Source organism: Excalfactoria chinensis (genome assembly GCF_039878825.1).
Source record: "Excalfactoria chinensis isolate bCotChi1 chromosome 1 unlocalized genomic scaffold, bCotChi1.hap2 SUPER_1_unloc_2, whole genome shotgun sequence".
NCBI lineage: Eukaryota > Metazoa > Chordata > Aves > Galliformes > Phasianidae > Excalfactoria > Excalfactoria chinensis.
This window is the reverse complement of record NW_027315566.1, coordinates 16,853-42,338: the sequence shown is the minus strand read 5'-3', so window position 1 is coordinate 42,338 and position 25,486 is coordinate 16,853. Positions and strand designations below refer to the sequence as shown.

General features: G+C 56.3%; 1 protein-coding gene across 1 annotated transcript in view; it reads left to right on the top strand.

Annotated features, from left to right (window-relative positions):
* SBF1 (SET binding factor 1) overlaps nucleotides 1-25,486 on the top strand; it is a gene marked incomplete at its 3' end in the record, with an annotated part of 56,588 nt that overhangs the window by 16,040 nt on the left and 15,062 nt on the right. The window contains exons 2-23 of the mRNA XM_072360630.1: nucleotides 4,811-4,896; nucleotides 9,200-9,337; nucleotides 9,467-9,595; nucleotides 10,819-10,929; nucleotides 12,238-12,261; nucleotides 12,794-12,899; nucleotides 13,767-13,899; nucleotides 14,291-14,399; nucleotides 17,174-17,287; nucleotides 18,396-18,473; nucleotides 18,807-18,920; nucleotides 19,524-19,652; nucleotides 20,551-20,649; nucleotides 21,181-21,385; nucleotides 21,934-22,046; nucleotides 22,143-22,292; nucleotides 22,396-22,464; nucleotides 23,087-23,245; nucleotides 23,409-23,668; nucleotides 23,919-24,091; nucleotides 24,268-24,341; nucleotides 24,427-24,622. Of these exons, the coding sequence (XP_072216731.1) occupies nucleotides 4,811-4,896; nucleotides 9,200-9,337; nucleotides 9,467-9,595; nucleotides 10,819-10,929; nucleotides 12,238-12,261; nucleotides 12,794-12,899; nucleotides 13,767-13,899; nucleotides 14,291-14,399; nucleotides 17,174-17,287; nucleotides 18,396-18,473; nucleotides 18,807-18,920; nucleotides 19,524-19,652; nucleotides 20,551-20,649; nucleotides 21,181-21,385; nucleotides 21,934-22,046; nucleotides 22,143-22,292; nucleotides 22,396-22,464; nucleotides 23,087-23,245; nucleotides 23,409-23,668; nucleotides 23,919-24,091; nucleotides 24,268-24,341; nucleotides 24,427-24,622 (2,769 nt within the window). The remainder of the gene's footprint in view (nucleotides 1-4,810; nucleotides 4,897-9,199; nucleotides 9,338-9,466; nucleotides 9,596-10,818; nucleotides 10,930-12,237; nucleotides 12,262-12,793; nucleotides 12,900-13,766; nucleotides 13,900-14,290; nucleotides 14,400-17,173; nucleotides 17,288-18,395; nucleotides 18,474-18,806; nucleotides 18,921-19,523; nucleotides 19,653-20,550; nucleotides 20,650-21,180; nucleotides 21,386-21,933; nucleotides 22,047-22,142; nucleotides 22,293-22,395; nucleotides 22,465-23,086; nucleotides 23,246-23,408; nucleotides 23,669-23,918; nucleotides 24,092-24,267; nucleotides 24,342-24,426; nucleotides 24,623-25,486) is intronic.

Below are 25,486 nucleotides of genomic sequence, written 5' to 3'. Positions count from 1 at the left end.
ATCCTCCAGCTCGTATTGATGGTGAAGGGTTGCCACAACCCAGGGTTTGGCTGAGCCCTGTGCACACACACAGGGCAGCAGCTCAGGGCAGCACAGATCCAGCTGATGCCCACAGCAACAGCAAGCAGTTGGCTCATGGAGCATCATGCTGGGGACGTGCAGGGGATGTGGGGATGTGGGGCGCGGGCGGGCTTCCCCCTAAGGATCAGGGCACAGCGGGCAGCTCCAGCACGGCACACAGCCCTTTTGTGCTCCCCCATAGAAAAGCCATTCTTTGTGTTCGTGTCATAAATATGTAAGAAGGGAACAGTGGTGCCATTGTCCCGGTGCAGACACTCGCCGTGTTGTCCCAGTGGCCGTGCCCTGCGGCGCGGTGGCTTTGACAGGGCCGGGTGCGCGCTGCCCACGGGGGCTGCGGTTGTGATGGGGGGCACGGAGCTCACCCCAGGGACATCCGCTGTGCTGGGACATCCCCTGCCAAGTGGGAGGGACAGTGCTATGAGCTCCGTGGTGTATGTTGCAGAGCTGAGGGTGTGCGGGGTTGGATGTCTTTGAATGCACAGTCAGGCTCTGGCACGGGCTGCCCAGGGTGGGGTGTCCCCAGTCATGGTGATGTTCAAGAACTGGGGGGGGATGTGGCACTTGAGGACATGGTTAGTGGGCACGGTGGGGATGGACTGGTGATCCGAGAGGTCTGTTCCAACCTAAATGATTCTGTGATTCCGTCTTGTTGCTGCTCCTGAACTGGCCATGGCAGTGGGGTGAGTGGGCACTGAGGCAGGAGGAGGGCTTGGGGTAGGATTTGGAGGTCAGAAACTGGATCTTTGAGCTCAGTGTCCCACCCGAGCCCACCTCAGACACGTACCTGAGCTGAGCTGGGCATCTCCTCCCTGCCCCGTTCTCTTTCTGCACAGCTTTATAAATGCCCCAGAGCTATTCCCTGCTCTCATGGAAGTAGGAGCAGACGTCTATGGGCCACAGCACCCCATCCCATCCCATCCCATCCCATCCCATCCCATCCCATCCTCATCCCCGTCCCCTCCCATCCCCATCCCATCCTGTCCCATCCCCATCCCATTCCATCCCATCCCATCCCATCCCATCCCATCCCATCCTATCCCATCCCATCCCATCCCCATCCTCATCCCCATCCCCATCTCCATTCCCAACCCCATCCTCATCCCCATCCCATCTCATCCCTATCCCCATCCCATCCCATCCCATTCCATCCCCATCTCCTCCATCTCCTTCCCCATCCCATCCCATCCCATTCCATCCCTATCCCCATCCTATCCCATTCCATCCCCATCCCCATCTCCATTCCCAACCCCATCCTCATCCCATTCCATCCCTATCCCCATTCCCAACCCCATCTCCATCCCCATCCCATTCCATCCCCATCCCATCCCATCCCCTCCCCTCCCATCCCATCCCCTCCCATCCCATCCCATCCCATCCCATCCCATCCCATCCCATCCCATCCCATCCCATCCCATCCCATCCCATCCCATCCCATCCTCATCCCCATCCCCATCCCCATCTCCATTCCCAACCCCATCCTCATCCCCATCCCATCTCATCCCTATCCCCATCCCATCCCATCCCATTCCATCCCCATCTCCTCCATCTCCTTCCCCATCCCATCCCATCCCATCCCATCCCATCCCATCCCATCCCATCCCATCCCATTCCATCCCTATCCCCATCCTATCCCATTCCATCCCCATCCCCATCCCCATCTCCATTCCCAACCCCATCCTCATCCTATTCCATCCCTATCCCCATTCCCAACCCCATCTCCATCCCCATCCCATCTCCATCCCGTCCCATCCCATCCCATCCCCTCCCATCCCATCCCATCCCCTCCCATCCCATCCCATCCCATCCCATCCCATCCCATCCCATCCCATCCCATCCCATCCCATCCCATCCCATCCCATCCCTATCCCCATTCCCATCCCCATCCCTATCCCCATTCCCATCCCCATCCCTATTCCCATCCCCATCCCCATCCCATCCCATCCCATCCCATCCCATCCCATCCCATCCCATCCCATCCCTATCCCTATTCCCATCCCCATCCCATCCCATCCCACCCCATCCCATCCACTTGGTGTGTGACAAATCTCTTCTTGCGGTAAACCTGGGGACTGAATGCAGAAGCCTCCACACGCAGGTTGTGTGATTGAGACAGACCTCAAAGGTGCTTCCTGCTGAAAGACAGAAATGAGAAGGATGGGGCAGGGGGGAGGTTGTCTGTCCACAGAACTGCTCCTTTGGGTTGAGGCACGACAGCAGAGCAGGGGAAATGAGAGCCAGTGCTGGCTTGGCACGTGATGGCTGAAGATGGAGGCTGTGCAGTGATGAAGGCTTTGTGGGAACACTCAGACTGTGGGTGTATATCCAGCCCATGGATTGGGTCCTGGTGGGCGAGGAGCTGGATGTGAGCCATGGGATTCCATAGTTCTGTGGTCTTAAAGGACCTTTCCAACCCAATCATTGTGTGGTTCTCTAGCTCTGTGCGCTGCTAGTGTGATGTGCCACCTTGCACTGTGCACAGGGTTGAGCCTTGTGCTTTTGCAGCCTTGTGCTTTTGCAGCCTTGTGCTTTTGCAGCCTTGTGCTGCTCTCCAACAGCAGGAACTGGGAACCCCGTGCTGCTCCTGTCTCATGGTGGGCTCATGCCTGAGGGTCAGCTCAGAGTTGTGCCGTTCCCTGCAGCTCTGCCATATCCTCTGCTCTTTGCATCCTTCCTAACTTCATCACAGCAGCTCAGCGTTGTGAGCTTCTAATCCCAGACACCTTGTGCACTCTTGATAGCGGCTGGAGTTAAACCCAATCTGCTCTGAGGAACACCCAGTGCCAGTGAGTGGGCAATGCCTGGGCTGAGCCGTCCCGGCATTTGGCAGCAGTCTCAGTTGATGCAATCACTCGTGCTGGTTGCAGGGCGGTTGCCCAAGTGCTGCTTACACGGCCCCACGAGGATCCGGGGTCACTGGGAGCAGCACAGAGGGCTTGGAGGTGATGCTGGGTGTGAGCAATGAGCTCTGTGCACAAGCTCCACGTCCCCTTCCAGGTCATCCCATGGCTTTGGGGGTCGGAAGGGTCCTTAAGGATCGCAGAAGCATAGAATGGTTGGGTTGGAAAGGTCCTTAAAGATCACACAACCCCAGAATTGACAACAGAGCTGCAGCTCCTTGCCTCACCCTGCCCAGCACCTCTCCCTCTATTGGTATAAAGCCATTCCTCGTGTCCCTTTGCTCCCTGCCCACATACAAAACAGCTCCTGATGTGTGTCAGGTCCTTACTGAGGGCCGTACTGAGGTCTCCCCCAGTGCTGTCACTTCCCTATGCAGCACCGTCCCCACTGCCCCCTGTGTCCCCATTGCCCCCCGCTGTCCCCATCGTGCCTGCCTGGGGGTTAAGGTCACTGCTTGTGGTGCGTCAGCTGAATGTTTAACTTTTTTGCTTATGTAGAGTTTCCTGTATTGTGATAAGATCTCATAAACTTTCCTGATATAGCTTGACATTAACCCCGGCCATCCAGGCTGCCCCGGTTGGGATGTCCAGGTGTCACCATCCATCCCAACCAGCCTCACCCAAGGAGCAGGAAGGAAGGAGCAGAGCCTGGTGGCTGCACCAGCACCTTGGCACACGCCAAGGAAAGCACAGAGGTTTCTAAGTCACGAGGTTTAGCTGCTGGAATTGAGCTCTGCAGAGAAAGCCATGGCTCTAATGGTGGCCCAGGAGGCCAATGGGACCCCGGGCTGCTCAGTGCGTGGTCAGCAGGGCAGGGAGGTGCTCACACTCCTGCGAGCCCCCGGGCTGTGCTGATCCTGTGATCAAGCAAACACAGAGCACCTGTCCCCACTGCACGGAGCAAGCTGCAGTGCTATATGCATGGCAGCAGCAGCGTTGCACTGTGTGCCACTGTTGGCACACCTCTGGGCTCCCTGCATGGCCACTGGAGCTGGCTCTGGGCTCAGGGCTTGTCTGACGTGATTCTCAGCACCGTTTTCCTCCTAATTTGGCACCGACCTTTCCATTTTGGTCCTTTGGGGCTAAAAGTGGCATCCCTCCCCATGCTGTGTCCTGCTAAATACAGCTGTGGCCATGCAGTGGGCGGCAGCGCTGGGGCTGGGTGCTGAAAATATCCCTTATGGAGCACACCACCCCAACACCAGGTTCCTCCTGCAGAGGTCGGGGATGTCCATAACCCCAGCACAGGGCTGAGGTTGGGCCTTGCAGCAATGCAGATCCCTTAGCACTGCCATCCCCTCTATAGGGGAAGGGTTGTGCAGGAGCTGTGCAGGATTTTCATTGCCATCACACCATGCTGCAGCAATGTGACCTTAAGCAGCTCTGGCTCCGTCCCCAAACATCCTCATCTCTGTGCTCAGGGGGCAGCATGGACCAGGTAATGACTTGGGGGCCATTCACTTTGCTGGGGTTTGGCCCAGCCAGGGGGAAGTCGTTTGCAATGTGCCCTTTGGCAGCGCTGTGGGTTTCAGGATGTGAAGCCATAGGGGCAGCCGTGAGCCCCTATGAGGGGAGCTCAAAGAAAACAACAACCACCAAGCAGCTTGGATCCATTGTTCAGGGACATGTCAAGAGCTAAGTTGGAGATAAGGAGCAGAAGGAAGGAAGCTTTCACGTTATACTTGGCCCGAGCACCGCAGCTCTTCTGCTTTGCTGGCTGGGACACCTGCTGACAGTGAGCTGTGCCAGGGCGAGTGCAGGGTGGGGGGGGGTCAGTCCTGCATTGGCCAGGCATGCAGCTCCAGCCTCTAATGCCCTTCTTGTTCTTGCAGGGAGCGGGGACGGCCAGGGGCAGATCCTGCAGCGCTTCCCTGAGAAGGATTGGGAGGACAACCCTTTTCCTCAAGGCATCGAGTTGGTGAGTCTGCCCCTCTGGGGAACCCCAGCTGTAAGCAGGGGGTGGGGACCCCCTCGTGCCCACCACAGCCCCCCCCCTGCATACCCTTCTGTTGCTGCAGCTCCTCTATGGAGGCTTGCCGTGCTGCTTTGCTCACATCTATGTGCCAAAGGGGGGGGGGGGTGGCATCCTTTGACATCCTCTTCCCACCTTCCAGCCGTGTTCTCTTGCTGCTGTACAGACCCTTTGAGGCTGTACCCGCTGCTGGGCTGTACCCAACAAGAAGGCACACCCAGCTCCATTTGGCACTGCGTGGGTTCTTAGCAAACCAGCTTTCAACTAATCAAGGCTAAGAGGATTGGTCTCCGTTTCTAAGTTTGAACAGAAGTTCTTGGAAAATCTTTTCCTTGCTGCATCTCTCCAGAGGACAGCAATGTGGGCTCCAGCCTGGCAAGGCTCTGCCCCTCCTCTTCCCCTTTGCAGATCTACTTTGATTCTGGCTGAAGCACGTCACAGAACACGAAGATGAGTGGGGTTTCAGAGGGCTCCGTGCTGCCTTATGACCCATCTGATTCGTGGTTCCTCTCACTCTGCTCCTCCTGCTTCCAGGGGCACCTATTCCCACAGCAAACCCTGTGCTGCAGCACTTGAGACGTGGTGCCACTGAGAGGCCCCGTGCCTGGAGGGATGGGAAATGTTACCCACATCCCTTTCTGCTACCCTGAGTGCCACAGAGGCAGCAATTCACTGCTGCAGTGGGGCCGTGCAGGATGTGCTGAGGGTGATCTCCAAGCAGATTTAGTGCTGGCCAGGACAGTTGTAGAACTATAGGATGATACAATGGTTGTGTTGGAAGCGACCCCCCAACCCTACCCCTGCCATGGGATGGTTGCCCCCTGCAAGCTAAGGCTGCCCAGGGTCCCATCCATGGCCTTGAGCATCTCCAGGGATAGGGCGCTCACAGCTCTGGGCAGCAGTGCCAGAGCTGCACCACTCAGTTATGGGTTCCTGGTGCAGAAGTGTGTGGTCCATCCAAGTCTGTCCCTACTGCTTTGCTGCACAGAGGGCTTGGCCTTGTGAATGTGTTTCCTTAGAGCACAGCACCCCAGAGCTGTGGGGGCTGGAAGGGGCTTATGCAGCTCCCCCCCATTTCAGCCCTCACCCAGCAGTTCCCTGCAGCAGCTGCACACAGAACATCCCAGCAGGTTTGGATCTGCACAGTCTCTTTTGGAGACTAAATGCTTCCTAATATCCAGCCTGACCCTGGCACATCTGGAGGCTCTCAGCTCTCCTCATGCTCACCTGGAAACCACTGTTCACTGCTGGCATTTGCAAGAGCAAGCAGCTCAATGAGCAGGTAACAGCAGAGCTGGATGTGTCTCTCTCAGTCCCTGAGCATCCGAGCAGCAGTGGTGTGAACCCTTCTTCTGTCTCACACTCACCACAATTCCATCACAGCGCCGGACTTTGCTATTTACTTTAGTCTGAAGCAAAAAATAGACATTCTTTTTTCTGCTTCGTGCTTCCTCGTTGTCTGCAGGGCACTCGGGAAGAGGAAAGTTGTGCTTTTTTTTTCCCCCAAGGGTCGAATCATCCAGCCAAAAAATCCATGGAATCTAAACAACGGCGGCCTCGTCCTTTTGGGAGCTGCTGGGTGGCTCTGAGGCGTTCCTCACTTGTCGGAAGCCCTTCTGGGTTTGCAGTTTTTGGGCTGAAACCAAGGCAATTTGGGAGCCAACCTCACCGTGAGGGGCTCGTGCGGTGCACTACGGTGTGGTCACATCAGCACTGAGTGGCTCGTGCTGTAGGAAAACCATTTCTGGTGTCGTAGCTTCTGCGCCTGCTCAGCGACGGCATTTCCAGATAGAAATCTTTGTGGTTTTTCAGTGGAAGCTCCTCTGCAGACACAAGACTTGAGCAATTCTTGCTTTGGGAGCATTGCTTTTGCCCAGCGGCCGAGGAGGGCTGTCTCCAAGCTGGGAGGGTGGCTTTTGGGTGTCAGTGCAGCTCTGAGCTGGGATTGAGAGCCTTTGCTGCTCCCAGAGCTGCACCAGCGAGGCGTGCATTGCAGCAGTGAGGGTTGCTACTGATGCTGGAGGTTGTAGGGCTGTTGTCGAGTGCTGTGCCTGCTGTTCCTCCTGCTCCGGTGTGTGTGTTGCTGCAATTCCTCATCTGCTGCCTGTAGCCCTTGTCTGTATGTCAGTCTGCAGGAGGATGGCGCAGGTCTGCACACATGGAATCACAGAATGGTTTAAGTAAGAAGGACCTTCGTGGAATCATAGAATGAATTGGAGTTAGAAGGGACCATAGGATCACACAGTGGTTTGGGTTGGAAGGGACCTTTGTGGAATCATTGGATGATTTGGATTGGAAGGGATGTTCATGAAATCATGGGATGATTTGGGTTGCAATCACAGAACGGTATGGATTGGAAGGGATCTTCATAGGATCACAGGATGGGTTGAGTTGAAAAGGGCCTTTATGGGATCACGGATTGGGTTGAGTTGGAAGGGACCTTCATGGAGTCATAGAATGATTTGGGTTGGAAGGGATCTTCATAGGATCACAGGATGTGTTGAGTTGAAAAGGACCTTTATAGGATCACAGGATGGGTTGAGTTGGAAGGGACCTTCATGGAGTCATAGAATGAATTAGTTTGGAAGGGACCTTCGTGGAATCATAGAATGATTGGAGTTAGAAGGGACCATAGGATCAAAGAACGATTTGGGTTGGGAGGGATGTTCATGGAGTCCTAGAATGGTTTGGGTTGGAAGGGATCTTCATAGCATCACAGGATGTGTCGAGTTGAAAAGGATCTTTATAGGATCACGGATTGGGTTGGGTTGGAAGCAACCTTCATGGAGTCATAGAATGATTTGAGTTGGAAGGGACCTTCATAGGATCACGGGATGTGTTGAGTTGAGAAGGACCTTTATAGGATCACGGATTGGGTTGAGTTGGAAGGGACCTTCATGGAGTCATAGAATGATTTGGGTTGGAAGGGACCTTCATAGGATCACGGGATGTGTTGAGTTGAGAAGGACCTTTATAGGATCACTTGATGGGTTGAGTTGGAAGGGATGTTCATAGAATGAATTGGTTTGGAAGGGACCTTCGTGGAATCATAGAATGAATTGAGTTAGAAGGGACCATAGGATCAAAGAACGATTTGGGCTGGGAGGGATGTTCATGGAGTCCTAGAATGGTTTGGGTTGGAAGGGATCTTCATAGGATCACGGGATGTGTTGAGTTGAAAAGGACCTTTATGGGATCACAGGATGGGTTGAGTTGGAAGGGATGTTCATGGAGTCATAGAATGGTTTAGGTTGGAAGGGATCTTCATAGGATCACGGGATGTGTTGAGTTGAAAAGGACCTTTATAGGATCACAGGATGGGTTGAGTTGGAAGGGATGTTCATAGAATGAATTGGTTTGGAAGGGACCTTCGTGGAATCATAGAATGATTTGAGTTAGAAGGGACCATAGGATCAAAGAACGATTTGGGTTGGAAGGGATGTTCATGGAGTCATAGAATGGGTTGGGTTGGAAGGGATCTTCATAGGATCACAGGATGTGTTGAGTTGAGAAGGACCTTTATAGGATCACAAAATGGGTTGAGGGCCAATGAGGCCAAATGAGAGGTGTGACACTTGGGCCACAACAACCCCATGCAGCGCTACAGGCTTGGGGCAGAAGGGCTGCCCTGTTCTACATCGGAGTAGAGCTGGATGTCCTGGAGCACATGGAGTGTGATTATGAAGCACAGAGGGCTGTAGAACTGCGGTGGGTTAGAACCTGCTTCACTCAGCAAGGGCTGGAGCTGGCGTTGGGGCCATCCTGTCCCCGCTGCTCCATTTTCAGCCTCCCTCCTGCCCACCCTGCACTCAGAAGCCGTTGAGTTTTCCTGCTCTTTCTATGGAGACCTGAGAACATCGGGGAATTTTCCAGCGCTCACCAACCCAGTGCAGATGCTGAGAAGGGGAAGGGCAGGAAAATCCCTTGAGATTTGGAAACCACGTGAGGAGTTCTGGGGCTGGAATTACCCGCAGGCACTCAGGAAGTCCTCAGGAAGCAGCAAAACAGGCCGTGTTGGCAGTGCAAGGAGTGCCACCTCCCGGAGCCTCGTGCCCTGCTTTGGGCTGGGTTCACTCTACAACCCGAGGTTAATGTGGGGCTGTGCTTGGGGTTTAAGAGCAATAACATTGCTCACACACCGATGCTTTGCGGCCCCCCCAGCTCTACTCTTATTGCAGCGATGGAGGGGCACGGGGCAATGTGTAGCCCCATCCACACTGCTGACCCCATCCCCTGCCCTGTCTCGTAGTTCTGCCAGCCCAGCGGTTGGCAGCTGTTCACAGAGAGGAATCCCCCCACCTTCTTCGTGGCCGTGCTGACAGACATCAACTCGGAGAGGCATTACTGCGCCTGCTTCACCTTTTGGGAGCCTGTGGAGAGCACGCAGGTACAGCCGGTGCGGGGCTGGGGAGGGGGCAGGGGCTGCTCCGAGTGTCCCCTTGGTGGAAGATCCTGGGATGAGGGATTGGGAAGGGTGTCTGTGCCTGATCCGGGGCTGATCTCTGTGTCTCCACAGCCTCAAAGCCACCCCAGGAATGGAGAGGAGGAGGAAGAGGAGTCGGCGTCTCCCGTCCAACCGGCGCAGCTCTTTGCTCCCAAGAGCCTGGTGCTGGTGTCACGGCTGGACCACGCCGAGGTGTTCAGGGTGAGCAGCCCCAGCACGGACCTGGCAGTGCTGGGAGCAGCTGGGAGCTCAGCATGGAGCCAACTTCGCGCCCAGCACTGCAGAACGGCACCGCCACCCAATTCTATGAATGCAACACCCGTGAAGAACAGCCCGTTCCTTCAGGGAACCTTTATCTCCGCCACCTTTGTTTTCTCCCAACTCTGTGTTATGTGGCTGTGAAAGGTGTGGGAGGGCACGGGCTGCTTGCAGGTGCCACCAGCTGCCTTGCACCGCTGCTTGTGGTCCGAGGCACCCAAAGGAGGAGCCCGTCTGGTGCATACAGAAGGCTTGCTGTTAGCATGGGTGCTGGGTGAGCACCCCATGTGGAGGTCGCCATCGTGCTTCTCCCCATCCTCTTTGTTTCCTTCCTGCTGTGAGCTATTGCTTCTGGGCAGCTGCCCTGGGCTTGGAGCTCATGCTCTCGGCCTGCCCCAGCATGGAGTGTTTCCATCAGGGTGTTCAGCCACCACTGGGGTGGAGAAGGACTGTCGGGGATCAGCGTCACCCTATTCTTCAGCCTAGAGCTGTTAGAAATGTCAGGCTTCACAGGATGCCCCAACCTTCAACCTAAAGCTACAAACTTCAGGCTTTGTAGAACACCAAAGGGACACCGTATGGAGATGGGTGCCCCCGTCTGACCCCTCATGCAGGGGCTTTTTGGCAGTGCTGTATTCCATCCTCGTACTAATGGTGAGGGCTGCTGGGAGGTGTCTGAGCTTGAGTTGAGCCCATGTGGGCTGCTAGGTGGTCACAGAGCAGCAAGTGAGAGCAGTGAGACTGACAAAGGAACATGTGAGCAGCACGGAGCTTGCACCATGAGTCCATTTCCCTTGCTATGAGCGGTCCATTGCATGGCATCGCCACCTCTGCTTGGGGTTTGCCTACACAGGGATGCTCTGACATGCACGACTTGTTTGGGGTCAGAGGGACTAGGAATCCCACTCTGCTCATTGACCCGGTGGGGATGGCAGGGAGGGTCAGTGCTGCTGGCTGTAGGCAAACAGAGTGAATGCTGCATACCCCATCCCTGCTGGGAAGGGCTAAGGGGTTGGGGTTGGAGGGAAGACCTTGAGCACTGCAACCAGGAGCCCTGGGCTGTGCTCCTGCTTGGAGACAGGCACTGAGCAGGGTGATGCTGCTGGGGGCCAAGAGGTGGCTGCTTCCTGCAGCGATGCTCAACCACGCTGTGCTTCCCTCTGCAGAACAGCCTGGGCTTGATCTACACCATCTACGTGGACGGGCTGAACGTGTCCCTGGAGAACGTCATTGGGAACCTGCTGACGTGCACCATCCCCATCACTGGTGGAGCCCAGGTGGGTGCCCCCCAACCTCCCTGCACGGCCTCGTCCCCAGCCCCATGGTGTGGGGCAGAGCCACGCTGCGTGGCTGCATTCAGCTCCTGCCTGCCTGACCCTCCTGCAGGCAGCAGCTTGCTGCACCAGCTGCTGGGGGGGCTGCTGCATGCTCTGCTGCCGGCAGGAGCTGGCTCATGCAGGCAACACCTTTCCAAGTGCTGTAGAGCAGAACAATGCAGCTCCATCAGCTGGAGCAGCTCAGCCCCTGGGATGGCTGAGAGCACCTCGCTGTGGGTCAGCAGCTTTGTCCCTTCACCCCCCACTGCTCTCCCCGGGAGCTGCGTAGATCAGTTTCTGCTCTGCAAACCCCTGCTGTGATCCGTGGCCTCTCTCTGCATTGGAGGGGTTTCACTGCTCTGCTTGGGCCCATCTGAGCACACAGAACACTGCTCTGGGTCAGCAGGCACAGGCTCTGCCTGTGGTCCCAAGGTTTGAGCACAGACTTGGATAGGAAGGATTTTTGGGATATAGGGAAATGGATGAAACACTGGCTGTATCATCTGAACGCTTGGAACCAATGGCACTTGTTTCAGTGTTCAAATAGTTCTGAAACAGGAGCAGAACCCAGTGAGCTCCCATCCTGAAGACACTGACAGGCTCCAGGGAAGGAGCCTGGAAGTAGTTCAGCTCCATGCCTGCAGGCAGAGCCTTTCCCCACTGCCGAGCCCTGGGACCCCAAGGAGGGGTTTTGCTCCCTGTCCTCATGCAGGCTGTTGGGTTGGGTGCTTTGTGCCTGGGTGCAGGCAATGCTCTCAAGCTGACCTCGTGCCTCAGTGCTTTGGAGCAGTTCCGACCCTGGGGCTGGCTGCCAGTCACACCTGGTGCTCTGGAGAAGCCACCACTGAAGCTGTGGCCGTGCCAGGCTGTGTGCAGGCACCCAACAACATCCCACCCCATCTGGTTCCTCCCAGCTGCAGCTCACACGCAGCAAGAGGAAGGCAGTGAGCTGTGCTTTGGGCACTGCCATTTGTCACCTCCCTGTTGTGGCAGGATCCTTCTGTTCCATGGGGACACACACAGCATCACACTGCAGGGAGGACGGTGTGTTGGTGGCACTCCCCTCCCTGCGCTTTCCCTCTGCTCCTCCCGCTGTGTCCAGACGCTCTTTCCCGATGTGGTGGTGGCTGCTTTGCTTTGTCTGTGTGCACCTCTCCTCCTCTGAGAGCTCTGCTCCCTGCTTTGTGCCTTTGTCCCCCCCCCCAAATCATCCGGCTGTGTTTGTGCCTTTCTAATCGACTGTGCTATCTTTGTCTGTCTCTATCTCAGCCTGACGCGGACGACGAAGCAGTGGTACGCACACCTTTTCTTTCTGGGGTCTGTGTCCTCATTAGCCCCCCCTGTCTTCCTCCTGTCGAAGGGTCGTGCGAGCAGCTCTGGTGCTGCCACATCCACGGGGCTGGTTCCTGCCCCATGCCATTGCTTCCCCATGGTTAAGAGGCCCGACTCGCTGCTCGGGTGCAGCTCAGGGTGCTGGCTCTGCCCAGCCAGAAGCATTGATTGGATGCAGCCCCCTGGGCCCACGGGGCTGAGCAGGGAGATGGGGCACGTGGCCAAACCTACTGCAAAGCAGCACAGCCCTGGAGAAGTGCTCGTTGAGCCAGTGCTGCCTTTGTGTTTCTGAAGGGAGGCCGGGGACCTGCAGGCATCCCAGTGCTACAGTATGGAGAATAACTGCCCAGGAGAAGAAGAGATGAGGCTGTGCCTGCTGTGCCCCAGCGCTGTCCTGGGGGACACAGGGCTGCTTCTTGGGCACTGTGATCCTGGGTCCTTGTGCCGGCCCTTTGCTGAGTGCCGTCCCATCACCTCCTGCATTCTCTTGCAGCGGACGATCTCACTGGGCGCAGGGGACAGGCAGGTGATCCAGACACCCATCAATGACTCTCTTCCCGTCAGCAGCTGCAGTGTGGCTCTGCTCTTCCGGCAGCTCGGTGAGACTTCTCCCTATGCCTCCTTCCTAGCGTGTCCAGTGTCAAAAGCAGCCCAGGGCTGTCAGCTCTGGGCTCAGTTTTAATTGCACAACATTGGAGGGACCTACCCTGGCTCTGCCCTCCTGCATGGGGCAGCTGTGTGCCAGCGTTGGGCAGGGGCAGAGGTTGTGGAATCACTGAATCACAGCATGGTTTGGGATGGAAAGGATCACTGAGACACAGAACGATGGGCTTGGAAGGAACCTTATGCATAATAGAGCTACAGAGTAGCTGGGTTGGAAGGGACCTTACAGATCATTGAGCCATGGAATGGTTGGGTTGCAAGGGACCTTATATATCACAGAGCCATAGAGTGGTTGGGTTGCAAGGGACCTTATAGATCATAGAGCCATAGAGTGGTTGAGTTGAAAGGGACCTTATAGATCACAGAGCCATAGAGTGGTTGGGTTGCAAGGGACCTTATAGATCATAGAGCCATAGAGTGGTTGAGTTGAAAGGGACCTTATAGATCATAGGGTCATAGAATGATTAGATTAGAAGGGACCTTACAGATCATTGAGCCATGGAATGGTTGGGTTGCAAGGGACCCCTCAGCCCTATCCCTGCTCTGGGCTGGATACCCCCCAAGCTCAGGCTGCCCAGGGCCCCATCCACGGCCTTGGGCACCTCCAAGAAGGGGCACCCACAGCTCTGGGCAGCAGTGCCAGCGCTTCATCCTCCTCTGGGTCAACTCCTTCAGGCACTGAAGGCTGCAGTGAGGTCTCCGAGTGCCTTTCCAAGGGATGGGGCTCCATGGGTGTGCAGATCTATCCTGGAGCACAGGAGGGGATCCCTCTTTCTGAGCACTGCTCTCTCCCTTCTCCCCAGGCATCACCAACGTGCTGTATCTCTTCTGCGCAGCACTCACTGAGCACAAGATCCTGTTTCTCTCCAGCAGCTACCAGCGGCTCACCGATGCCTGCCGGGCTCTCCTTGCACTTATGTTCCCCCTTAAGTACAGGTGAGAGAAGAGCCTCGAGCCCCAGACTTGAGCTGGGGCACTACCTGGATTGTCTACTATCCCTTTGTCCATACTTAACTTGGGTAGTAATTGTCTGTGCTGTACACATCGCTGGTGCAGGGCACTGTAAAGGGCTTTGTGTGGCTGCTCTCAGAGCTCCTTCCCTAGAGCCCTTTCTGTGTGCAGAATCACTGAGCCATAGACTGGTTGTGTTGGAAGGGACCTGATAGATCACAGAACCACAGGGAATGGATGGGTTGGAAGGGTGTTGCTGATTGGGAGGGTGCTGTGGGCACAGTGCTGGGCTGTGCTCCCCCAGGAGGGCAGGGAACAGATGCAAGGTGCCTGGCAGGGCTCAGCTGGCTGCAGCAACGTTCATCTCTTGTTGCAGTTTCACATACGTTCCCATCCTGCCCGCGCAGCTCCTGGAGGTACTGAGCACCCCGACACCCTTCATTATCGGAGTCCACTCCATCTTCCAGTCGGAGACACAGGAGCTGGTGAGACCCCATGAGCTGGCAGCGAGGGAAGGAGTGGGATCACTGACCTCAGAGCCATGGGGGTGGGAAGGGACCTCTATACAGCTCCCCCATTGCAACCCCCAGGCAGTTCCTTATATATCACAGAGCCATAGAGTGGTTGGGTTGCAAGGGACCTTATATTTCATAGAGCCATAGAGTGGTTGAGTTGCAAGGGACCTTATATATCACAGAGCCATAGAGTGGTTGGGTTGCAAGGGACTTATATATCATAGAGCCATAGAGTGTTTGGGTTGCAAGGGACCTTATATATCACAGAGCCATAGAGTGGTTGGATTGCAAGGGACCTTATATATCATAGAGCCATAGAGCAGTTGAGTTGAAAGGGACCTTATAGATCATAGGGTCATAGAATGATTAGATTGGAAGGGACCTTATAGATCATTGAGCCATGGAATGGTTGGGTTGCAAGGGACCTTATATATCACAGAGCCATAGAATGGTTGGGTTGCAAGGGACCTTATATATCATAGAGCCATAGAGTGGTTGGGTTGCAAGGGACCTTATAGATCATAGAGCCATAGAGTAGTTGAGTTGAAAGGGACCTTATAGATCATAGGGTCATAGAATGATTAGATTGGAAGGGACCTTATAGATCATTGAGCCATAGAGTGGTTGGGTTGCAAGGGACCTTATATATCACAGAGCCATAGAGTGGTTGGGTTGCAAGGGACCTTATATATCACAGAGCCATAGAGTGGTTGGATTGCAAGGGACCTTATAGATCATAGAGCCATAGAGTGGTTGGGTTGCAAGGGACCTTATAGATCATAGGGTCATAGAATGATTAGATTGGAAGGGACCTTATAGATCATTGAGCCATGGAATGGTTGGGTTGCAAGGGACCTTATATATCACAGAGCCATAGAGTGGTTGGGTTGCAAGGGACCTTATATATCATAGAGCCATAGAGTGGTTGGGTTGCAAGGGACCTTATATATCATAGAGCCATAGAGTGGTTGGGTTGAAAGGGACCTTATATATCACAGAGCCATAGAGTGGTTGGGTTGCAAGGGACCTTATATATCACAGAGCCATAGAGTGGTTGGGTTGCAAGGGACCTTATAGATCATAGGGTCATAGAATGATTAGATTGGAAGGGACCTTATAGATCATTGAGCCATGGAATGGTTGGGTTGCAAGGGACCTTATATATCACAGAGCCATAGAGTGGTTGGGTTGCAAGGGACCTTATATATCATAGAGCCATAGAGTGGTTGGGTTGCAAGGGACCTTATATATCATAGAGCCATAGAGTGGTTGGGTTGAAAGGGACCTTATATATCACAGAGCCATAGAGTGGTTGGGTTGCAAGGGACCTTATATATCACAGAGCCATAGAGTGGTTGGGTTGCAAGGGACCTTATATATCATAGAGCCATAGAGTAGTTGAGTTGAAAGGGACCTTATAGATCATAGGGTCATAGAATGATTAGATTGGAAGGGACCTTATAGATCATTGAGCCATGGAATGGTTGGGTTGCAAGGGACCCCTCAGCCCTGCACACAGAGCAGCCCAGCAGGTTTGGATCTCTGCACAGAAGGAGACTCCCCCACCTCTCTGTGCCAGGGCTCTGCCCCCCTCACAGCACTGAGCTCTTCCTCACACTCAGACAGAACTCCCTGGGCTCCAGTCTGTGCCCGCTGCCCCTTGTTTTGCCTTTGGGCACCACCAAACACAGCCCGGCCCCTCCTGTCCCCAACCCTTCAGATACCCACCAGCACTGCTCACATCCCCTCAGCCTCTTCTATTCCACATGCACAGCCCTGGGGCTTTCAGCCTGTCCCCATCAGGAGGTGCTCCATGCCCTGACCATCTCTGCACCCTCAGCTGGGCTCTCTCCAGCAGTTTCCAGCCTGCCTGGATCTGAGCAGCCCCTCACTGGGCGCAGTGCTGCAGCTGTGCCCTCCCCATTGCAGAGCAGAGGGCAGGAGCACCTCTCTGCCCTATTGGCCATGCTCTGTGCAGTGCAGATGAAGGTCCCATTGGCCTTCTGGACCACCAGGGCACACTGCTGGCTCACGGTCCACCAGGACCCCCAGGTCAAAGCTCCTTTGCAGCAACTCAGCCCCCAACTCGTCCTGATGTGAGCAGCCACATCCCAAGCATTGCTTCATGCAGCAGCTGAGCACTCAGCTGGGGCTCGTGGTGCTGTGCTGGCTGCCAGCTCGGGCTGTGCTCCAGGTTGGCTGGGGCTGCTCTGCCTGGCTCGGGTCTCCATTCCATGCTGCAGCAGCTGGGTTAACTGAGGATTTGATTTTGAAGCTCAGCCGGCAGCTTTTGGTCCAAAAGGCTGCGCTGGCACTTCAGCTTGACAGACTTCAGTGTAGAAAGTGAATGAAATGAAAGCATAATGAGCCTGATCGCAACTGAAACAGGCTTTTGTGCAGCCTTCTGAGCCAACTGAGCAGTGCCGTTCCGGTGAAGCAGGAAGCTGGAGCTGGTGTCAGTGTGTTCTCTGTGAGAGCTCACCCAGCTTGTGGTCTGCACTGCAGGCAGTGATGGGAACCCCCTTACGGTTCATGTATGGCAAGTGTTTGAGTATTTAATAGATCAGAGAAGATTGAGGGCTGGAATGCTTGAGTTTGTGGTGGGCAGAGAGGAGACAGATTGGTGTTCCCCACCTCCCCTCTCCCCTTGGCTGGGTTATATCCCTGTTAACTCACCATTGCCAGCCATCGGAGGTGGTAGGCCACGTCTTGGTCTCGTCTCACTCCTGTCTCACCCTTTCCAGCTGGATGTCGTTATTGCAGACCTGGATGGGGGCACAGTGAATGTCCCCGAGTGTGTGCACATCTCCCTGCTCCCTGAGCCTCTCCTGCAGCAGACCCGTGAAGCCCTCTCCATGGTAAGTGTCACAGCCGGGCTCTCCCAGCAGTTCCTGGGTTGAACTGGGAAGCTCAGCACTGGGCAGAGCAGAAGGGAGGAGCTCCCTGCCCTGTTGGCCCATGCTCTATGCAATGCACTTTGGGGTCCCATTGACCTTCTTGGCCACTGCTGGCTCATGGTCAACATGTGGTCAACCATTGGTCAACTATCGGCCATCAGAGCACCCAAGTCCTCCACGAAGCTCTTTTAAAGCATCTCTTTGTAATGCATTCCAGGCTCCCATTGACCTTCTTGGCCACCAAGGCACACTGCTGGCTCATGGTCAACATGTGGTCAACCATTGGTCAACTGTAGGCCACCAGAGCACCCAAGTCCTCCATGAAGCTCTTTTAAAGCATCTCTTTGCAATGCATTCCAAGGTCCCATTGGCCTTCTTGGCCACCAAGGCACACTGCTGGCTCCTCCTGGTCAGGTTTTGGTCAACTGTTGGTAGACCACAACGCCATTGGCCTTCCTGGCCACCAGGGAACCGTGCTGTCTCATGGTCATCCTGTTGGCCCTGGTGCACAGCTGTGCTGTGGGGTTCATCTGCCAAAGGTTTCTGGGAATCAGGTGGCTGGGTTCCAACCCTCGGGCAGGAAAAAAGCCGCAGCCCTGAAGCTACTTTGTTGGCTGTGAGAGCGTTCCCAGCCTGCTGGCCCTGCTGAGTGAGTGCAAGGACAGTGCAGCCAAACAGCAGCTGGAGAGAATCAAAATCATACCATTGTAGAATGGTAGTGAGGGAAGGGACTGCAAAGACCCCCAGACCCAGTCCTGCCATGGGCTGGGTGCTCCCCACCAACTCAGGCTGCTCAGGGTCCCATCCATGGCCTACAGGGATGGGGCACCCATGCTGCTCTCCTCTCAGGGCAGGCTGTGTCAGGGCCTCAGCACACCGTGCCTGGCCATGGGCAGCCCCTGGCATGGCAGAAGCCTTTCCCATAGCTACCACTTGCTGTAAGTCTGTCCCTGGGCCCCTCAGAACTCATCTGTGGGTCCTGCTGAGCTTCTGGGGAATGCAGCTTTGCCTTTCCTAACTGTGAGCACAGATCCCCCATGGCCCGAATGTACCTTGTGCCTTTCTGCAGGTCTTGGACCCGGAGCTGGAGGTGGCAGATTTGGCATTCCCCCCTTCGACGATTTCTGCTTCATCTCTCAAAATGCAGGTGGGTGAAATGGGGACACACACACAGAACCTCGAGGAGCAGAGAGCCCAAGCACGAGGCTGCCATCCCTACTGGGCAGCCAGCAGCCTCCTCTGAAGCAAGGCTACCAAAGCTCCTTGCAGGGCTACAAGAGCTCCTTCCTGCATGCACGCAGTCTCAAGGATGCTGGGAAGGGGAGAGCACCAGAGATCTGTCTCCTACTTCTTCTGTTCTTTGGAAGGTCCCTGAGTTTCCTGCCTTGCTCAGCGGAGGCTGATCCTGACACGTGGTTGTGATCCCTTTTGCCCGTGAGCCCTTTGTCCTCCTGACTGCGTTGTCCATCCCTTTGCACAGGACAAGGAGATCCGGGCTGTCTTCCTCCGCTTGTTTGCACAGCTGCTGCAGGGCTATCGTTGGTGTCTGCACATCATCCGCATCCATCCCGAGCCCGTCATCCGCTTCCACAAGGTATGGCCTGGATGTAGGCATTGACCTGGCCCTGCTCCCAGCATTGGTGTTGGGAGGTGGCCAGCACGGAGCAAGGTCACAATCCCGTCGCTTCTCTGCTCCAAGGCCTCGTGGCCACGCCGCAGAACTCTTCTCACTGCCCTGCATGGCCGTGGGACGGCTCTTCTTCAAGTGGGCTGCATTGAGCTCAGGGAGGGAGAAATGTGTGGGAAGGGTGACATAAATACAGCTGTGTCTGGTGCTGTGCTTCCAGCAGGTGATTTCTGCACCACTGCCAGGTCCACCTGCATCCCTTGTTTGTCCCTTGAGTGTCCCAAGGTCCTGTGGCTCAGGTGCCATTTATGCATCTGTTTATGCCCGAGCGCGGTGCAGCTGGGGCTGTGTGCAAGCAAGATCCAGGGAGAGGAAACAGCAGCACCTCGGGGCTGTTAGAAAAGCCAGGGCAGGAGAGGAGGAAAACATGAGAGGTGTTGGGGTCATGTGGAGGAGACCTAACACAGCAGAAGGCAATGGGAGCAGAGTGATGCGAGCTCGTTGTGGCCATGCAGTCAGCTCCTCTCCTGCATCGTGCAGCGCTGATGGCACCACGCTTCCCTCTTGCAGGCAGCCTTCCTGGGACAGAGGGGGCTGACGGAGGATGACTTCCTCACCAAGGTGCTGGAAGGAATGGCCTTTGCTGGCTTTGTGACAGAGCGGGGGGCCCCGTATCGCTCCATCGACCTGTTTGATGAGGTGAGTGCTCCTCTGGGGATGGGGGCTGCTGGTTAGGGGAGGTGGAGGCTGCTGGGGTTGGGGGCTGCTGGGGATGGAAGATGGGGGCTGCTGAGGATGGGGGATGGAGGCTGCTGGGGATGGGGGATGGAGGCTGCTGAGGATGGAGGATGAAGGCTGCTGGGGATGGAGGCTGCTGGGAATGGAGGATGGAGGCTGCTGAGGATGAAGGCTGCTGGGGATGGAGGATGAAGGCAGCTGGGGATGGGGGATGGAGGCTGCTGGGGTTGGGGGCTGCTGGGGATGGAGGATGGAGGCTGCTGGGGATGGAGGCTGCTGAGGATGGAGGCTGCTGGGGATGGGGGATGGAGGCTGCTAAGGATGGAGGCTGCTGAGGATGGAGGATGAAGGCTGCTGGGGATGGAGGATGGAGGCTGCTGGGAATGGAGGATGGAGGCTGCTGAGGATGGAGGATGGAGGCTGCTGGGGATGGAGGATGAAGGCTGCTGGGGATGGAGGATGAAGGCTGCTGGGGATGGAGGCTGCTGGGGATGGAGGATGGAGGCTGCTGGGGATGGAAGATGGAGGCTGCTGAGGATGGAGGCTGCTGGGGATGGAGGATGGAGGCTGCTGGGGATGGAGGATGGAGGCTGCTGAGGATGGAGGATGGAGGCTGCTGGGGATGGAGGATGGAGGCTGCTGAGGATGAAGGCTGCTGGGGATGGAGGATGAAGGCAGCTGGGGTTGGAGGATGAAGGCAGCTGGGGTTGGAGGATGAAGGCAGCTGGGGTTGGAGGATGAAGGCTGCTGGGGATGGAGGCAGCTGAGGATGGAGGCTGCTGGGATGGATCCAGGGAATCGTAGGATGCTGGATGCTGCCCAGCAGGCAGCTGCTCCTCTCACCCATCTCTTCTTCCAGCTCGTTGCTTATGAAGTGAAGCGCATGCGTGCAGAAGAGGGGAACAAGCAGAAAATATTGCGGCACATCAAGGAGCTGGCAGAGAAACTGTACAAAAATGTGAGTGCAGGAGGGGAACCTGCTCTGACGGGGGGGCTGGGAGAACCTGGCTGAGGGCCCACGTCCGTCTGTCCTTCCTCCACTCGTGTTACCGTAACATGGTGCTGGAAACAGTGATGGAAACTGCTGCTGGGCCCTGGGGTGTCTGCCTGGCCTCAGCCTCTCCCTCGCTTCCTGAGTGGAGATGTTCCTGTTTTTGGTGCTCTGGGCACTTCATTCCCCTTGTCCTGGAGCAGCTGCTCTCCATGTTGTCTGGCCCAGAGCGCCCTTGGCCATCCCAGCTCCGAGCTCCTGAGGGCTTCTTGCTCTTTGCCCTGTGCTCAGCTCGCTGTCCCTGCGGCTCCTGAGAACAGAGTGTGATGGCGCTGTGAGCCGACAGCGTGTTCTCAGCACCGTGAGGTTCCGAGGGCTGCAAAGTGCTGCTGGGAGAGGAGAGGAGCAGCACAGGCTGCTGAGAGATGCCCCCTATGAGCCTGCAGGACGATGCACGACTTCCTCGTGGCTGAAAAGAAACTGTCTTTGCTGTGCCAGGAGAACCCGTACCCCGCCGTGACCATGCACAAGGTGCAGAAGCCCACGGAAGGCTGTCATCTGCGCCTGCACCAGAAGCCCTTCCCCCGTTTGGATGAGGGCACGGTGCAGTGGATCATCGACCAGGCCACGGCCAAGCTGCAGACAGCCCCTCCAGCTGTGAAAGCAGAGAAGAAGTGCATGGTGCCCTCAGGGCCCCCCATTGGTACGTGTGTTCAGACCCACCTCAGCCTTGTCCACATACACAGCCCCAGGGCTCTCAGCCTGTTCCCATCAGGAGGTGCTCCAGGCCCCACCATCTCTGCTGGGCTCTCTCCAGCAATTCCCAGTCTGCCTGAAACTGGGGAGCCCCTCACTGGGTGCAGTGCTGCAGATGTGCCCCCCCCCCAGCGCAGAGCAGAGAGCAGGAGCAGCTCTCAGCCCTGCTGGCTGTGTTCTGTACCGTGCACCCCGGGGTCCCATTGGCTTTGTCGACCACCAGGACACACAGCTGGCTCATGGTCATTGTGTGTTCAGCCATTGCTCAGCCTGTTGGACTCCCAGGTCCTTTGCAGCAGCTCGGCCCCCACTCTGTCCCCGTTAACCTCTCCCCTTCTGGCTGCTCAGAAGTCCTTCAGCTCCATCAGCCAACATGAGAAGACAGCTGAAGTCCCTTCAGTGTCCTCCCACTGCACTGCCTGTGTAGAGCACCATTCTTCCACCCCTTGGGCTGAGACCCCCACCCTGCCTGAACCGCATCTCTTCTCTCTCCAGCAGCCATCCTGGAGCGTAATGGCAATGCCTTGGCCAACAGTGCCCGCCGCCTGGAGGTGGTTCGGAACTGCATCTCCTACGTCTTTGAGAACAAGATGTTAGAAGCCAAAAAGGTGAGGAGGGCTCTCGAGGTTTGTCCCCTCCTGCACGTCTCCTTGGGGGCTGACCGTGACTTCAGGAGCTCACCTGGTCTCCATCTTTCCCCGCAGTTATTCCCTGCTGTGCTGCGTGCCATGAAAGGCCGAGCTGCCCGGCACTGCCTGACCCAGGAGCTGAACCTACACGTGCAGCAGAACCGCGCTGTGCTGGACCACCAGCAGTTCGACTTCATCGTCCGTATGATGAACTGCTGCTTGCAGGTAGGGAAGCAGAGCATCACCCAGTGTGGGAGACAGCGCGGGGTGGGAGCAGACCTGGGCATCCTGAGGTGGATCCTCTTGTAAGCTCTGCTCTTCTCCCCAGGACTGCACGGCCATGGATGAACATGGGATTGCAGCCGCGCTCCTGCCGCTGGTCACCGCTTTCTGCCGAGTGAGTACCAGCAGAGCCCGGTGTCTGGTGTAGCACTCACAGCCTCAGAACTGCTTGGAGGCTGCAGGGACTGGGTTAGAGGCAGATTGTCCCCTCGGTGCTTCTTGGAGCTTCTTATCCTGCCCAGTAGCTTCCAGCCGTGCATAAGCTTGGCTGAGCATGGGGAAAAGCTGCTTAGAACTGGGGGTGCTCTCATATATCCATCAGGCTGGGCTGAGATCGCGGTTATCTAGGTTAGAAAAACCCTTCCGTATTATCAAATCCAGCCACCAAACTGAGCTACCGAGTCCCATCACAAAACCAGGTCCCTTAGTGCTGCATCGGCACGTCCCTTAAACGTCTGCAGGGATGGGGACCCCAACCACAGCCCTGAGCAGAACACTGCAATGCTTGATAAGCAACTGCAGCACGAGGCTCTGCTGGGCCTGGGGTAGGTGCTGAGCGAACCTGAGAGGTGTTTGCTAGGACTGCTTGGAGGAGCTGTGGTGCTGGTGTCCCTCCTGCATGCCCAAGGGCACGCTGCCTTTCCCAGCAGCAGGAGAGAGCAAGGATGACCTGGAGAGGCTGGCGCAAGAGCTGCGTTCAGGTATAAAACTCTTCTATCCGTCTTCTGCTCCCTCAGAAACTGAGCCCAGGCATCACGCAGTTTGCCTACAGCTGCGTGCAGGAGCACGTGGTGTGGACCAACATCCAGTTCTGGGAAGCGATGTTCTACAGTGACGTGCAGAACCACATCCGAGCCTTGTACCTGGACGGCAGCGAGGAGAACCACGCGGACGAGGTGAGTGGGGGGTTCCTGCAGAGCAGCTTCGCAAGGGCAGCTCTGCCCTTCTGTCCGTGGGATGGATGGGGTGCTGGAAGTTGCGTCCTGGTGCTGGGTGAGCCCTGTGAAGGCTGGCGGTTGTGTCCATGCAGATCTCTGATGTTCCTTTCAACTCCTTCAGGAGAGCACGGAGGAGCCCCAGGAAGCCAGGTCTGCCCTGGAGATAGCATCAGAGCAGCTGAGGCTGTGGCCCACCATGAGCCGAGAGAAGCAGCAGGAGCTGATCCAAAAGGAGGAGAGCACAGTTTTCAGCCAGGCCATCCACTACGCCAACCGCATGAGTTACCTGCTGCTGCCTCTGGACACCAGCAAGAACCGCCTGCTGCGCAGCTCCGGGCTGGGGGACGTGGAGAGCGTCAGCAACAGCTTTGTCACCAACAGGTCAGGAGGGCTGCGGGACCGCGGGGGGAGCGGAGCAGCCCAATGGGTTCTGGGGACTTGGGGCTCCTCGGAGCATCCAGATTATTTGGCTTTGATTCGAGATGGGTGAAAGTTGCACTGCCCAGGGCAGGAGTGGAAGCTCCTTTGGGACTGGGTTCATCTCAAGAGAGGGATCACCCCTGGGCACGGGCAGGGCCCTCGTGCTCTGAGCTATGGCACTGTGAGCTAACTGCTCTCTCCTGCACGGCAGCATCGCCGGCAGCGTGGCCGAGAGCTACGACACGGAGAGCGGGTTCGAGGACGCTGAGAGCTCAGACGTGGCCAACTACGTGGTGCGGTTCATCAACCGCTTCGTGGACAAAGTCTGCACGGAGAGCGGCGTCACCAACGAGCACCTGAAGGGGCTGCACGTCATGATCCCCGGTAAAGGACCCCGCAGAGGTGCTGGGGGTGGGCAGCCATGTTGGTTCCACCAGGGGTCCCAACCAGCTGTGGGGGCTGTACGGGACAGGCTCTGGAAGAGGCAGTGGGGATGCCAGGAGGAGAAGCTAAGGTGATTTATGGCACAGCTCATGGTCTCACTGCGTTTTGGTCCACAGATATCGTGCAGATGCACATAGAAACACTGGATGCCGTGCACAGGGAGAGCAAGAGGCTTCCTCCCATCCAGAAGGTACCGACCTGACGTTGGGGGGATGTTCTGCCGCTCTTCTTTCCGTCTTCAGAAACCTAAACTCCTCATTTGTACACCTCTGTAGCCAAAACTGCTGCGCCCCAACCTGTTGGTGGGTGAGGAGTGTGTGATGGAGGGGCTGCGTGTGTACCTCATGCCTGATGGACGGGAGGAGGCCGCCGGGGGGAATATTGGTGGTCCACCTCTTCTCCCTGCGGAAGGAGCCATCTTCCTCACCACGTACCGCATCATCTTCAAGGGCACCCCCACAGACCCCCTGGGTAAGGATGGGGTGTGCTCCACATCCTCTGTCTGCATAGGCTGGTGGTATCTGGGGAGGAGGTGGGCAGAACCTGTCCTGGAGAAGTGGCTGCAGCTCGTCTTGCTGCAGGAGTCACCTCTGAGGGCCTTGGGTGTGAGACCACAGCACCGACCGGGGGCTTTGGGGCTTCCTTCCAACCCAACCGTCCTGTGGTTCTGTGATCTGTAAGGTCCCTTCCAACCCAACCACTCTATGGCTCTGTCGTCTATGAAGGCCCATCCAGCCCAACCATTCTGTCATTCTATAATCTTCAAGGACTCTTCCAACCCAACCCAACCCAACCCAACCCAACCCAACCCAACCCAACCCAACCGTTCTGTGGTGTTGTGATCCATAAGATCCGTTCCAATCAAACCACTCTGTGGCTCTGTCTTCTATAAGGACCCATCCAGCCCAACCATTTTGTCCTTCTGTGATCTTCAAGGACTCTTCCAACCCAACCCAACCCAACCCAACCCAACCCAACCCAACCCAACCGTTCTGTGGTGTTGTGATCTATAAGATCCCTTCCAGTCAAACCACTCCATGGCTCTGTCTTCTATGAAGACCCATCCAGCCCAACCATTTTGTCCTTCTGTGATCTTCAAGGACTCTTCCAACCCAACCCAACCCAACCCAACCCAACTGTTCTGTGGTTCTGTGATCTATAAGGTCCCTTCCAACCCAACCACTCCATGGCGCTCTCGTCTATGAAGGCCCATCCAGCCCAACCATTCTGTCATTCTATTAGCTTCAAGGACTCTTCCAACCCAACCCAACCCAACCCAACCCAACCCAACCGTTCTGTGGTGTTGTGATCTATAAGATCCGTTCCAGTCAAACC